The sequence below is a fragment of the Mandrillus leucophaeus genome, unplaced genomic scaffold (genome assembly GCF_000951045.1).
Source record: "Mandrillus leucophaeus isolate KB7577 unplaced genomic scaffold, Mleu.le_1.0 Scaffold692, whole genome shotgun sequence".
Classification (NCBI taxonomy): domain Eukaryota; kingdom Metazoa; phylum Chordata; class Mammalia; order Primates; family Cercopithecidae; genus Mandrillus; species Mandrillus leucophaeus.
The window spans coordinates 2632941-2648444 of record NW_012107497.1 but is presented as its reverse complement, the minus strand read 5'-3'; the positions used below and the strand labels follow the sequence as shown (position 1 = coordinate 2648444).

The 15504-nt window shown below is 37.0% G+C and overlaps 1 protein-coding gene across 1 annotated transcript in view; it reads right to left on the bottom strand.

Annotated features, from left to right (window-relative positions):
* The window catches only part of LOC105555622 (dystrophin), a gene marked incomplete at its 3' end in the record, with an annotated part of 1920295 nt that overhangs the window by 476062 nt on the left and 1428729 nt on the right, over positions 1 to 15504 (bottom strand). Inside the window, exon 50 of the mRNA XM_012002637.1 lies at positions 4942 to 5050. Coding sequence (XP_011858027.1) covers positions 4942 to 5050 — 109 coding nt within the window. The remainder of the gene's footprint in view (positions 1 to 4941; positions 5051 to 15504) is intronic.

Here is a 15504-nt window from a genome sequence, read left to right as displayed (position 1 = left end):
GTTGGCGGGTGCCTGCAATCCTAGCTACTCAGGAGGCTGAGGCAGGAGAATCACTTCAACCCAGGAGGCAGAGGTTGCTGTGAGCTGAGATTGCACCACTGCACTCCAGTCTGGGTGACAGAGCAAGACTCAGTCACACACACACAAAAAAAAAAAAAAAAAAAAGAGAGAGAGAAAAAGAGAGAGAGAGAGAGAGAGAGAGAGAGAGAGATGCAAGTCTCACCCCAGAGCTAGTAAATCAGAAACTCTGGGGTTGAAGCCCAGTAATCTATACTTCGCTAAGAACTGGGTGGTTGTAACACATGGTAATTTTTGAGAATCACTGAAATAGAGCATTGGATTCAGACCAACACTTTTGATCTCCAGTTTCCCCCCTTTTCCCCAATGTAGTGATTTGTGTATAAATATGGTGACAATAAAACCTTCCATCCCAACATGCATACCCCTTTGACATGTGATGTGGCAGCTCCTCCTTTCAAGAGATGAAGTAATTTCCCCATCTCTTGAATTTGGGCTGATCTTTTGACATGCTTTGACCAATAGAACTTAGCAGAAGTAATGTACAAGTTTCAAAACCTAGGCATCAGGAGATCTTGTAGCTTCCACTCTCCCTCTCTTGGAACACTGCCCTGAGAATAGCATGTAATGAAGCCTAGTCTAGCCTACAGGACGATGAGTGGCTTTATGAAGAACCAAGGTTCTCCAATCAACAGCCAGCTGTCAGATATCTGAGAGAGTCCATTTTAGACCATCTAGCTCCTGTTCACTTGCTAGATAACTGCATCCACATAAATAACAGCAAGCAAGACCATCAGAATAACTATTCAGCTAATCACAGAGCAAACTTCAGATGCACAGAATTATGAGCAATAAATAACTCTTGTTTTAAACTGTTAAGTTTTGGGGTGCTTTTATGCAACAATATAAACTGATATGGACAGGTATCCAAGCAACAAGAATTGCAAGGTTTTTTTTTTCCAGCATGTTGATTTGTCCTGAAAATTAAAACAATTTATACTGTTCAGGCAAGGCCACCCCATTGTAATTTATAATTTAAGTAAGCAGCCACAAGGTAGTTTGGTTTAGTGTTCATAAAACAAAACAAGCAACTTTAGGCCTCAGCTTCTACATCTATAAAAGGAGAATATTCAACTAGATAATAATTGCAGTAATTATTCCAAGTTTGGATTTCTATGGTTCTAAGAAATTCAAATAGAGTGAACCATTTTTTTCTACTTCTTAAGTAGAAAAAACATAGAAACAGGCCAGGCATGGTGGCTCACACCTGTAATCCCAGCACTTTGAGAGGCTGAGGTAGGTGGATCACTTGAGGTCAGGAGTTTAAGACCAGCCTGATCAACATGGAGAAACTCCATCTCTATCAAAAATACTAAAATTATCTGGGTGTGGTGGGGTGCACCTGTATCCCAGCTACTTGGGAGGCTGAGGCAGGAGAATCACTAGAACCTGAAAGGCAGAGGTTGCAGTGAACTGAGATCACACCACTGCACTCCAGCCTGGGCAACAAGGGTGAAACTCCGTCTGAAAAAAAGAAAAGAAGAAGGAGGAAAGGAAAGGAGAGGAAAGGAGGGAGGAGGGGAGGGGAGGGGAGGGGAGGGAAGGGGAGGGGAGGGGAGAGGAGGGGAGAGGAGGGGAGAGGAGAGACGGGAGAGGAGAGGACACAGAAACATATATCACTTTCACTCCAGATATGTTTAAGATTGAGTTAAATTATATTAACTGCTGGCCAGTTCCATCCGTATCTGTAATTTTCCATTAGGTTCTTGGACAGAGAGATAGTGTAAAGCATAGCAACAAAACAAAACACAGGCTTTGGAGCTTGACACACGTGGACTGAAACCCTTGCTTGCTTGCTTTCCAGCTGTGTGGCCTTAATCTAGCTATTTCCCCTCTAAACTTTGGGGTCCTTAATCTTTAAAAATTAACTATAACCATATGTTCTTTGAAATTATTTCAGGATAAAGACATATATGTTAAAGCTACACATATATGTGTAGCTTCTACACATTCAATAGTAGGAATGCAATGGAAAAATTTTACTATAATGAATTATAAATTCTATTCTATTGTAATATAGTGCATGAAATAATAAACATACACAAGAAGCATAATACAAATTAGATTTTCTTTTTTTATATTGCATTTATATCTGATTAACCTCCTGCAAGTCAGGAAGTCAGGAATAGAAACAATTCTTTATTCTGATATTTGAACCACCACAGTAAAGAAAAAAGAAAAAGCGGCTCTGGATCTAAATGACTACCTGTTGATTTTTTTCATTCAACATTTGTGTATTTAACATCTTGACTTTATGCCCAGATCTGTTTCAGTGTGCTAAAGAGGATGAAAAGCACCTGCTTTTGAGAAAAATTCCTCTTTCTCTTAATTCTTTTTTAGCTACTACCACAACTCTGCCAGCTGTCACCAATAGCTTTGAGCTGAGGGCATTCCCAGACTCTCCACACTGGCAGCAATGTGGAGGGCGTAGGAGAAGACAAGAGTGGTAGGGGGTGTTGAGACCCTCGTGTTGGGGAGAAGGAAGTAGGGCAGTGCTATGAAAGATGAATATCTCTCATGGCTTCCATCACACTTCCCCTGACCTGCTCCTCTAGTTTTACTGATCTCCTTAATATTCTGCCATCTTGTTCCTACTTCAGTATCATTGCTCAGTCTTTTCTTTCCCTGCCTGTAATAATTTTCCCAGAAATACACCAGGCTCACTTCCTCACTTACATCAGTTTTCTGATGTTCTCTTAATAGACAAGCTTCCCTGACCACACGATAGACAATAATACCCTCATGATGTCTCCCTGCTTAGTTGTTCTCTGTAATGGTGTTTCTCAAACGTCAATGTGCACGGGATTCACTTGGGGATTCTATTAAAATGCAGACTGTGATTCAGTGGGTCTAGGATAGGGGCCTCAGATTCTACATGTCTAACAAATACCCACTGACATCAATCTGTAGACTACACTCTACAGTACTTACAATTATTGAGACAGTATATATTTTCTTCATTAGTTTATTACATATATTACATAAAACATATATTACAATATATGTTTTATGAAAGGAGGGACTTATCTTATTCTATGCTGTACTCGCAGCACCAGTATGATGCTCAACACATGGAAGTTAATAAATATTTATTAAGTGGATGAATTATATATGTTGCTGGAAATCAAAACTGGAACTTTGAATGTCTTTTTCTTATAAACATTATTGTTACATTTAGATAAAATACACATTAAATGAATTTCGGTGCCCTGGTTTTGAAGCCTTCCTACCATGTGTAAAGTGGCTTATATGGGACATAAACCCATAAGTTCAGAGTTTAACAAACTTATAAAGAATCGTTGGAACATAATCTCTTCATAGAGTTTATGTCTGAGTCTGAGGCTCAACATGTCAGGGACAGCCAGAAAACAGACACCAATAAATGATAATATAGGAACAAACTATGCATATTCGCTGAGGGAACCAAAAATTAGAGCTCATAAAAAGAAATAAACCTGACATAGTTAGTTGAATATAACCCTGATATAGCAATTTTAGTGTCCCAGATTGACAAAAAGAAAAAAAAAAACAAAACAAAACCATAATGTTTGCATATCTTTTCAAGTCTCCAAAGTCATTAAATCTAACTCTGATGACTTCTGAGAAATCCCAGGGGACACATGAGATGCACTGTCCTCAGATTGTAGGGCTTCTTTTAATCCAAGCACTATGCCTTCTAATGAATTATGATTGTGCTACCCCAGCTGTGATTCTTCCAGTTCAGTATTTTTCTACTTGACATAAAATAAAAATCAACTTTACCTGAAGAACCAGTCACCATGCTTTAATGCTTCAATCATTTGATCTTTGAAAAGTAGACAAGGCCAAAAAACAAACAAACAAACAAAAAAAAAAAAAAAAAAAACACCCAAAGATGTTTTTAGTTCTGGCTAATTATAGAATGGTACAGCAAAGAAGTTTTCTGGCTTTTTTCCCCTGAGAGTCAAAGCCAGCATTAACATAGACATGAGAATGTATGAATACCTTCTATCAACAATTGAATAGGAAGGAAAATAAAATAGACTGAAAATATGCAGTGAAAACAAAAGTTAAAACTACAGCTAAACGAAGAAATATTCCTCCCCCAAGTCAGCTTGTGGTCCTCACAATCCATTTTTCTTTTACTTGAACTAAAAATGGAAGAGCTCTTAAATTGTTTGCAAATGGGACAGGGAGAGGTGCTAGTAGGACTGTGTGTGTTTCTGTGGTTTCTATGATTCTTGTAGCCATATTTGAAGAATATTGTCTAAATGATATAGGATTTGTTGAGATGGCATCTTCATGTAGTGTTAGTGGATAATCTGGCAGTCCACCCTGAATCTCTCTTCAGGGACAATGCACACATCCTTGGATGCTAGGAATATCGGTTGTTAAAGGTGTTTCTTACTAAGAATTGCCTTCGGCCTCAGAAAACTTGTCCAAGTTGTCCTTCCACTGTCAGGCAGCAGCCAGCCCATGGCCAATGGCTGGCTGGATCAGAAATACAAAGTCCAGGCCCACTGCCTGTAATTCAGGACAGCTCTGCAGAGCCAGCCCAGATGTAGGGCTCCTGTGAGACTGGCTTAGGCCTCTGTTGCAGCCAACTCATGTTTCAGACTCTCCCACAATCTCCCTGGTACTCTTCTCTTCCTTATGGGTGTATCTCCAGAGAACACTCCCCATATCCCATTGTCATACAACATTTTGAATCAGAGTCAATTTCCAAGGAATGTACTCTAAGACTTTTTGCATAGTCAACAACACAAAGCTTTATCTCTATCTTCAGAATTGAAACAAATTTTCTCTCTCATCCAGACATCACTTCATAGTTGTGCTTTTGAACAAATAGCTAAAGCCAAAGAGAATGGGATCCAGTATACTTACAGGCTCCAACAGTGGTCAGTCCAGGAGCTAGGTCAGGCTGCTTTGCCCTCAGCTCTTGAAGTAAATGGTTTACCGCCTTCCACTCAGAGCTCAGGTCTTCTAACTTCCTCTTTAATAGAAAAGCATACACATTACTTATTCGATTAACACTCTGAAGATAACTTAATTCATGAACATCTTAATTCATTTGGTGAATATATTATTGAATTTCTATTATATTTTACTTCTAAATTAACTTTAGTGGGTAGAATTTCTTTTAAAGGAATTATAATTATTTTAGCCAACCACCCTACAAATATTTATCGATTGCTCCATATAAACTCTCCAGGCATAATTTTATTAAAAGGAAGTAGAGTGCAAACATTAATGAAAACAAACCAACAAAACACAGTTCCCTCTCAGCAACTGGCTTAATTCTTGAAGAGTATCTATTGTGGTTGCATACTAAAATTATCCAGATAAATTGAGAAAAATCCTAATGTACTGGCTCACTCCCGGTCGATTATATCAGAATCTCTTAAAGGGAGGGGCTGCAGTGGACATGGGACGATGCTACTTAGAGCCCCCCTTCAAGGAAAGACTCTTGTTCTAGATGATGGAAATGATGTCACTAGACATTCTTCAGCTGTCAGTCCCTTCAGGGACTGCCTGAGCTGCAGAGAGCTGCCTTGTCCAAGGTCTTGCCTTTTCCCCGGCAGCCCTCATTCAGTGACTGATCAATGTGAAGGTATAAAGGCCTGACTAATTTGGCTTAAAGCAGGACACGTTTGAAGAGGTATTTCAGCTGCAGAGCTCTCCGTGGCATAAGCCAAGCCTGTATTTGGCCAGTGGTGTGCTGGTAGATGTATATCAACTGGATCTCTGATCTCAGGGTGTTTAAAAACACCTTGTTTTTAGTGTTTGCCAATTTCTGTGGTGTAAATATTCCCACCACGGTTAAATTTAAATTACCAAGAAGATAACATCAAGTGCCTCAAAAAATGCCTGGCAATATAACAGTAGGCCGTCCTGAGCTGGTTCCACCTCACTGGTTCAGCTAGCTATACGAGAAGTTATAGCCAGTAGAATGTGAGCAGAAGTGTTTGTCAGTTTGGGGCTGAGGCTTTGAAAAATTTAGTGAGGTTTCTACCTTTTTTTCCTTTCCATTGTTGGAAGCAGAAGACTCTTAGGTCCTACAGCAAATCTTTACAACTTACTGGGGAGAGAATTAAGTCCTAATGCCCTAGAGCAGTTGTTCTCATACTTTAGGATCAACAGAATCACCTGGAGGCCTTGCTAATTGCTGCAGAGCAGCCCCAGAGTTCTGGATTTAGTAGATACTGGGTGGAGCCCAATAATCTGCATTTTTAACAATTTTCCAGATGATGTTGATGCTGATTGTTCATGACAAAATCCTAAGTATCTATAATACCTAATCAGTTACCTGAGCATTTATCACAGACCAGTTATGTACCATTCTTGAGAACATAACAGACCCTCAGATCATTTTCAACAGGATTTCATTCTCTTGCGAAACCCTAGCAAAGAAAAGCTACCAAGGGAATGGCACGCAGAGGAAGAAGATGAACAGGACTTAGGTTTCTGCAATAACATATGTAAGAAGGCTGCTTGACTAGGAAAACATACGCTGGGTTGCCATGTGAGCAAGAGAAAAACTCCTATTGTGTTAAGCCACTGAAATATTTAGTTCATTACAAGCAGCAATACCTTGCCAGTATAGTAGCGCTAGTCACAAAAGCTTTACCAGTGCCTGTAAGAGATAATAGCTGCATTTTTATATCACTGTACGTTCTTATGCTTATGTTATAAGGAATACAAATAACTTTATTGATGTTGGGTTTGCTTAAAATAAATATATTAGCAGAAATTGCATTTCTAGTCTGAAGAATCAGAGTTGGAAAAGAGCCAGAAATTACAAACTCTTTAAAGTAAATAGGAATGGCAATGAACCCAACCTAACCGGAATGTTTTATACACACATTGTAGTTTAATGCTAATCATTAATTTAATGCTAATCATTTCAATGAAACCATTACTTTATTTATTCCAGAGAAAAAATTGTTCAGGTGCTACTCAGTGCCAGACTTTGTGCCAGTTACTAAGTTCACAAAACTGAAGTTAGTAACCTCTAAGCATTCACAGGCATGTAAGTAAATTAGAACAGAGATTTTAGGAAAAAATAATGATTTCAACAAGACACCTTGGGGGAACACCGTAACTCAGCCTGGAGAGGTCAATAGGTTACCCACAAAAGCTAACATTTGAACTGATTTTGAAAGATAACTAAGAAGTTTTCAGAAGGGGCCATTCAAGTGCCAGGTGGAGAAAGGGCATTTCAGACAGAAGGAAAACCACGTGCAAAATGGCAAGAGGTATTGAGCCTTAAAAAAAAAAAAAAAAAAAAATGCAGTGTGTCCTGGCTATCTAGACTACAGTGTTTATAAGTAATGATACAGAGCTGCAATAAGGCAATTTATTAAGGCTTTGTAATGTGGGGTTATCAGATTCTCTTCTAAAACCACAGAGTAGATGGAAGTGTTTAGAGAAGTAGAGCAATATGATACGATTCGTGTTTTGCATTGTGGAGGCTTTATCAGAAGGGTGCAGAGATGTGAGTTGCAAGGCTAACATGGTAATTGGAGTGGGAAGTGGTCCGCTGGACTGAAGGCTTTGGCCATACAGAAAAAGGTAAAGCTGTAGAGGGGTGTGTGTGTTTATTTTCTTGCCTTTGATAGTTGAGATTTTGAGCTGGTAAATGACGAAGAAAAACTTTCCATCAAATTGTTTTTTCCAGTTGTGGGATATGAGGTTTCTCTTCAAATAATCTGATCAATCTTTTATTCTTTAATTCATAGTACACCCCCCCCCACACACTTTTTCTCCTTTTTCCTTTTTGCCTTTGTTAGATGCCCAGGCACGCCTCAGTACCAAGCGTTATCAGTACCAGCTCACATTCATTTACTTATCTGGAAAGAGGACTAACTTTCTAGCTCATTACAGATACCCCTTCCCCTTCCTCTCCACTTGGTTTTACGTGCCCACCCTATCTTAAACAGTCAAATGTTTAGCCAACTGGGATTAGTTTAGATTGTATGACCCAACCCCGGCCAATGGGGAAAGGGTACAGGACTTGCATCAGGAATAAAGGCTCTCGTGCCCCTTTGTTCAGGTGTGTTCTCATGGCAACTGGCCAAGGAGGCACCCCTCTGCACAGAAGTAAAATTGCTTTGCTAAGAATTCTTTGTTCGAGTGTTCAATTTCCTTAGGATTTTGAGCCTTATTCCTAAAACAGTCTACCCTGTGAGCGTGTGTCTTTCCAGTCAAGACTACATGCCCTTTGCAAGGCAGGACTGAGTCTTCTATGCCTTGTATGGTATTTTCTTTATATCCAATCCAGTGCTTCCTAATAAGAGGAGTTCAGTAAATATTTCTGAATTGAATAAAATTAAATAAAAATGGCTACTTGAATAAAGGAAAAGAGAAAGAGATAAATGAGTTTCTTTTTCCCCAACTTGACTTCAATGTGAACTACACACCATGAATGACTGTATATATATATGTGTGTGTGTGTGTGTGTGTGTATATATATATATATATATATATATATATATATATGGTACTTAAGGAAGCCTATGTAGGTTTTCCAGGTGTGCAATCATTTTATTAGGCTTATTTTTTTCTTTTGAGACAGGGTCTTGCTCTGTCACCCAGGCTGGAGAGCAGTGTCAAGATCTCGGCTCACTGCAGCCTTGACTTCCTAGGCAATCCTCCCACCTCAGCCTCCTGAGTAGCTGGGACTACAGGTGCATGCCACCCTGCCTGGATATATATATTTTTGCATTTTTATGTAGAGATGGGGTTTTGTCATGTTGCCCAGGCTGGTCTCAAACTCCTGGACTCAAGCAATCTGCCCATCCCAGCCTCCCAAAGTGCTGGAATTACAGGTGTGAGCCACCACACCCAGCCTTATTAGGTTTTTATAAATCCTGAACCAAACTGTATTTAAAAAGTAATCTCACAAACTAGGGTCACAAATTCAGGTCCCTATAGGGACTAGGTTGTAACAAAGGGAAGAATAAACCTTGTCTAAAACAGAGAGCTATAACTTCAGATGTGGCTGCTGACTGCCAACAGAAAAGTGGGCATAAGTTTAAAAGCAAAAAACAGAAAAACAAACAAAAAACCTGGCTGATCATATTCCCTCATCAGTGTATACCGGAGAACTTTCTCTCACATTCTTAAGGTCATAAGGAAGTACAAGAAAGTTTGTTGCTGCATTGTGGGGAATTGAGGACAACATGGGTGTGTATGTGAAAGACATGGATAAGGGTATATGTAGAGCAATGTGGATGGATTTTTTTATTTTTTTGAGATGGAGTTTTACTGTTGTTGCCCTGGCTGGAATGTAGTGGTGTGATCTTGGCTCACTGCAACTTTCGCCTTCTGGGTTCAAGTGATTCTCCTGCCTCAGCCTCCCGGTAGCTGGGATTACAGGCTGGCACCACCACACCTGGTTAATTTTTGTATTTTGTATTTCACCATGTTGGCCAGGCTGCCTCTAACTCCTGACCTCAGGTGATCTGCCCATCTTGGCCTCCCAGTGTGCTGGGATTGCAGGCGTAAGCCACTGCGCCTGGCAGGGGATGGATTTTAAAACACAATTATGAACGTTTGAAAAGCTAAAAAACAAGATTTATAGTACAATGTAGCTTTTATAAATTTAAAATATACTTATAAATAATATTACATATTTTAAAAGGATAAAGCAGGAAAGAAATGGGAATAGAGATATTGTCACATTTCAGTAATTTTGCTAATTGGTTATTAAACATAACCATTAATATAAATTAAATTTTATAAATATAAAACTGTGCTAAGAACAAAACATAATATATAGTAAGAATTCATCACTTCCTAATTTAACTATCATCAGTGCTCTTGAGATTATATCTATTGTGTCTGACATCAAGTCAAATCAAGGCTTTCAATGTTTTTATCCAGAATGCATGATGTTAACATTTACTAGCATATCAATACATGTAACTTTTTTATTTATTAAAAATCAGTCTTGAACCTAAAAGCAAACAAAATATAATGCCTCTGATTAGTCAGGAAAGCCACCCTTGAAAGTCATCACTCATGGAAGATATTTTTCTGTCCTGACATCAGAACCTAAACACTAAAAATTAAATATTGTAAGACACTAGTGAGTAATATATTTGATCTTCTGGTTTCCCTGTGAAGTTTCTATAACTCTACAAAGACAGAATACTAAAAGCAATGAGAAGTAACCATTCTGATAACAGAAAGTAGCAATAGGAGACAATGAACATAAAAAACTTAAAACTGAGAAATGTGGTAATTTTAGTCATTTATCAATGAAATGACAGTTCAACATGTGATGAAATCTCATCCTATGCCGTTTAATTTATAGGAAATCACCTATATGTGCTGAGAGAGAGAGAAAAGGAGAGACAGTGATAGATTTAGGACTGATTTAATTACTGCTGGGGGTATGCCCATCTTTCTACTCAGTAAGCATATTGTCCCTCAGAATGAGTGGATAAAGAGAGATCAAAGTTCGTTGTTTCTACCAGTTGACTTGGGTTCCACTTTCTTCTCATGGTGTAAGTATCTCAGTGATTTGAGTTTGCTTTAATATTTAAAGGTATTTATTTATCTTACAGTCTAGCTTCTAAAAGCAAATCAACCACTTCAACTGGGTCTCAACTGAAGAAACAGTGCTTTGAATTTCATGTTCCTCATATATCACTGTATCACTAAACAGAACAAAAATTGATGTGATAACGACATCCCTGAAAATTAAGAAAAGTTAATTTACATTAGGATTTAGAATCAGAAGTCTTGAGTTTCATTCCTAATTCACTGGTTGTATGAACCTTGGAAAATCAGATGGGTCACTAAGATTTATCATCCTTGAAACATGGATATAATACTACCACGTAACTCATAGCTTTGTTGGAGAAACTAAATGAGATATTTTATATGGTAAAAATGCTGTGAACTGGAAAGCACTATAAATTTGTTGGTCAGATATTATGCACTGTTTAATGAAGCAAAACAGAAGATATTCAAGAAAAGTTTTCATTAAAATAGTTACAATAAAAATTTTTCAGTGCTTTATTAAAGGACTAGGTTTTAGTTACCTAGAAAATAACATGTTTGTGCATGCAATTTCTCTTTTATTAATACATAAACTCTAAATAGTCTGTCCATTTGGTCAAATATTATCTTTCCCACTCTTATCTCCAGATAGGTAAATGAGGGGTTACTATAATCTCTAATGTAGAGGTGGATTTTTAAAATTAAATGGCACTCCCATCTGTCCATTTGGTCAAATATTATCTTTCCCACTCTTATCTCCAGATAGGTAAATGAGGGGTTACTATAATCTCTAATGTAGAGGTGGATTTTTAAAATTAAATGGCACTCCCAATGTACCACAAATGTCTGAGGATGTTGCAATGGGTCAAAGGTTCAATAAGCTCAGAACTGTATAATTTCTAATCTTTTATAATTATTAGCAAATACTTATGAAATGACTACAGTTTTTGATTTAGCTAATCACAAAAACAATCTTGCTACTTTTCCAAGAATTTGGTGTACTGTAGAGTTGAAATGGATTATTTATATATTATGCAAGTTCTTTTTTGTTTTGCTTCATTTTGTTTTTCACTTCTCTGGCATTTGCCCATGTTTTCAATTCTCTCATCATTCAAGCTGTAAAATTCATCTGCATAACAGAAAAATGTTTGGCTGTAGTAACTAGTCAGGTGTTCATCATATAATAATCTTTAAGCAATGCTCAATAAAAATCTGTAAAAGGTAACATTTTGCTATACATGTTAATCATCTATAAGCAAATTTAAGGAAATCAAATATGTACTTAAGTCCCAACTTATTTAAATTGCAAATCAGTGGGATAATAGCTATCAAGTCCTGTTCTTGACTACATCTCTATAATTTTAAAACTTTGAATATGCTAACTAAATTGCAGGTCCAAGGTTTTCTGCACAAGAGCTCCAAACTCAACAATCAGAGTGAATTCATGTTCCACCAAAATGGATAAACTTTGGGAGTACTTTTTTTGTAAATGGAAAAATTAAATTCATTATAGATGACTTTTGCAGCTGAGCATTATTCTCCATTGTATATACTTTGCTTGAAAATATTCATTAAATGTTAAGACAACTATATCAAACTATGAAATTTCTTCTTTATGAAGAACAGGAATTAGTTACAAGAAAAAGTGATTTCTGAATATAACTTTCCTTTTAAAATTTAAAATGGATAAATATTTAAGGTAATAGATACTGCAATCACTCTGATTTGATCATTATATATTATATGCTCGTATCAAAATATCACTTGTGGTAAAAGGACAGAAAAGGATATTCCATGCAAATAGGAACCAAAAGCAAGCAGGAATAGCTTTATATCAGACAAAACAGGCTTTAAAGCAACGATAGTAAACAAAAGATAAAGAAAGACATTGTATAATGATAAAAGGATTAGTTCCACAAGAAGATATTTACTACAATACTCAATTTATATGCATCCAACACTGGTGCTCCTAGCTTTATAAAACAATAGTACTAGACCTAAGAAATGAGATAGACAACAATGCAATAATAGTGGGGGACTTCAATACTCCACTTACAGCACTAGACAGGTCATTGAAAGAAAAACTCAACAAAGAAACAATGGACTTAAATTATGCCCTAGAACAAATGGACTTAACAGATATCTGCAGAACATTCTTCCCAACAATTGCAGAATATACATTCTTATCAGCGGATGAAACATTCTCCAAGACAGGTCATACAAGAGGCCACAAAAAAGTCTTAATAAATTTAGGAAAATCAAAATCATATCAAGTATCTTCTCAGACCACAGTGGAATAAAACTAAAAATCAACTCCAAAAGGAAAAAACTACACAAACACATGGAAATTAAGCTCTTGAATGATTTTGGGGTTAACAATGAAATTGAGATGGAAATTAAAATATTTTTTGAAATGAATAGTGACACAATTTATTGCAACCTCTGAGATACAGCAAAAACAGTGCTAAGAGGAAAGCTCATAGTGTTAAATACCTACATCAAAAATTCTGAAAGAGCACAAATTGACAACCTAATGTCACATTTCAAGGAACTAGAGAAACAAGAACAAACTAAACTCAAGGCCAGCGGAAGAAAAGAAATAACAAAGATCAAAGCAGAACTAAATGAAGTTGAAACAAAAAAATACAAAATGTAAATGAAACAAAAAGCTAGTTCTTTGAAAAGATAAACAAAATTGATAGACCATTAGCAGGATTAACCAAGGAAAGAAGAGAGAAGAGTCAAATAAGCTCAAGTAGAAATGAAACTGGAAACACTACAGCCTACATCACAAAAATACAAAAGATCATTCACTACTACTATGAACACCTTTATGCACACAAACTAGAAAATCCAGAGGAAATGGATAAATTCGTGGAAACATACAACCCTCCTAGTTTAAATCAAGAAGAAATAGAAACCCTGAACACTTCGGCTGGGCGCGGTGGCTCACGTCTGTAATCCTAGCACTTTGGGAGGCTGAGGCGGGCAGATCACGAGGTCAGGAGTTTGAGACCAGCCTGGCCGACATAGTGAAACTCCGACTCTACTAAAAATAGAAAAATTAGCTGGGTGTGGTGGTGGGTGCCTGTAGTCTCAGCTACTTGGGAGGCTGAGGCAGGAGAATTGCTTGAAACCGGAAGGCAGAGGTTGCAGTGAGCCGAGATCATGCCACAGGAGTCCAGCCTGGGCGAAAGAGCAAAACTCCATCTCAAAAAAAAAAAAAAAGTAACCCTGAACACATCAATAATGAGCAGCCAGGTTGAATCAGTAATTTAAAAATTGCCAAATAAAAGCCCAGGACCAGATGAATTCACAGCTGAATTCTACCAGACATTTAAAGAAGAATTGGTACCAATTATACTGAAACTATTTCAAAAGATAAAGAGGGAATCCTCCCTAAATCATTCTATGAAGTCAGTATCACCCTAATACCAAAACCAGAAAAGGACGTACAAAAAAGAAAGCAGCAGCACAAAAATAGCAGCAAAATTTGCAATTGTAAGATACGGAACCAACCCAAGTGTCCATCGACCAATGAATGGATAAAGAAAATGTGGTATCTATATACCATAGAATATTACTCAGACATAAAAAGGAATTTCTTTTGCAGCAACTTGAATGGAGCTGGCGGCCATTATTCCAAGTAAAGTAACTCAGGAATGGAAAACTAAATACCATATATTCTCCCTCATAAGTGGGAGCTAAGCTTTGAGGATACAAAGACATACAGAGTGATATAATGGACTTTGGGGACTCTAAGTGGGGAGCTTGGGAGTGAGGTAAGGGATAAAAGACTATTTATTGGGTACAGTGTATACTACTCAGGTAATGGATACAGAAAAAATTTCAGAACTTGCCACTATAGAACTCATCCATGTAACCAAAAACCACCTGTACCCCCAAAACTACTGAAATTACAAAAAATAAGCAAAATATCACTTGTACCCCACATATAAATATGTACAATTATACATACATAAAATTAAATATAAAAAATGTTTTAAGAAATTAACAGTTTCCTAAGATAGCTACAATTGTGGGTGCTTTCTTGCCTCATATTTTGGGATATTTAAAAAATATTAAACGATTTTTATGTTTTCTATCATTAAGATAAGGAAAAAAGTCTTCTAGAAATATTATTTGATGTAGAATAAGGGAAAATAATGTATTTGTTTTATACAATCATAAAAATATCATTTGTTTAAAAAAGTAAACTAGAATATAGTTTAAACTCTGAGTTTGAGATTTTCAAAATTTAAAAATATATCTTCTGTCAATGGTAGGCATGCAATTAATATCTACTGAATAAATAAAGGACTCTACTTACGGCTGTACATATACAGGCATACATTTGAATACTGTAATTGAAACATCTATGTCTCTTTGTCTGTCTTTTTAAGTGTAATTAATACAACTGAGGACAAGAGGTGAAATTCAAATCTCTAAAATACTTCCCTAATTTCAGCATGAGCTACTGAGCATATGAGACTTTTCACTGAAATGTTCTCTCAGAAAAGAAAGTTGGTTCATATTCAAGACTACCTCTTATGTCTCAATTATTTTATTCTGAACCACAATGTTGTATATTAGCCTGAAATAACCTCAAGAGATGTGATGCTTATATAAGTACTCTGACAGAATTTGCTTAATTAAAAAGGGAGGCAAAGCAAGTTGATAAATCTTGAGCAATCATTCCTAATGTATAGCTTCACAATCACTCGGAGACCATTGTAAACAAGTCTTTTAAAGAATTTGTTAAAAAGCCAAACAATTTAAAAAGCAAAAACAAAATGTGAGTCTATTGGGAAAATTTAAAAAAATCACATCTGGCTGGGTGCGGTGGCTCACGCCTGTAATCCCAGGACTTTGGGAGGCCGAGGCAGCCGATCACCTGAGGTCGGGAGTTTGAGACCAGCTTGACCAATGTGGAGAAAC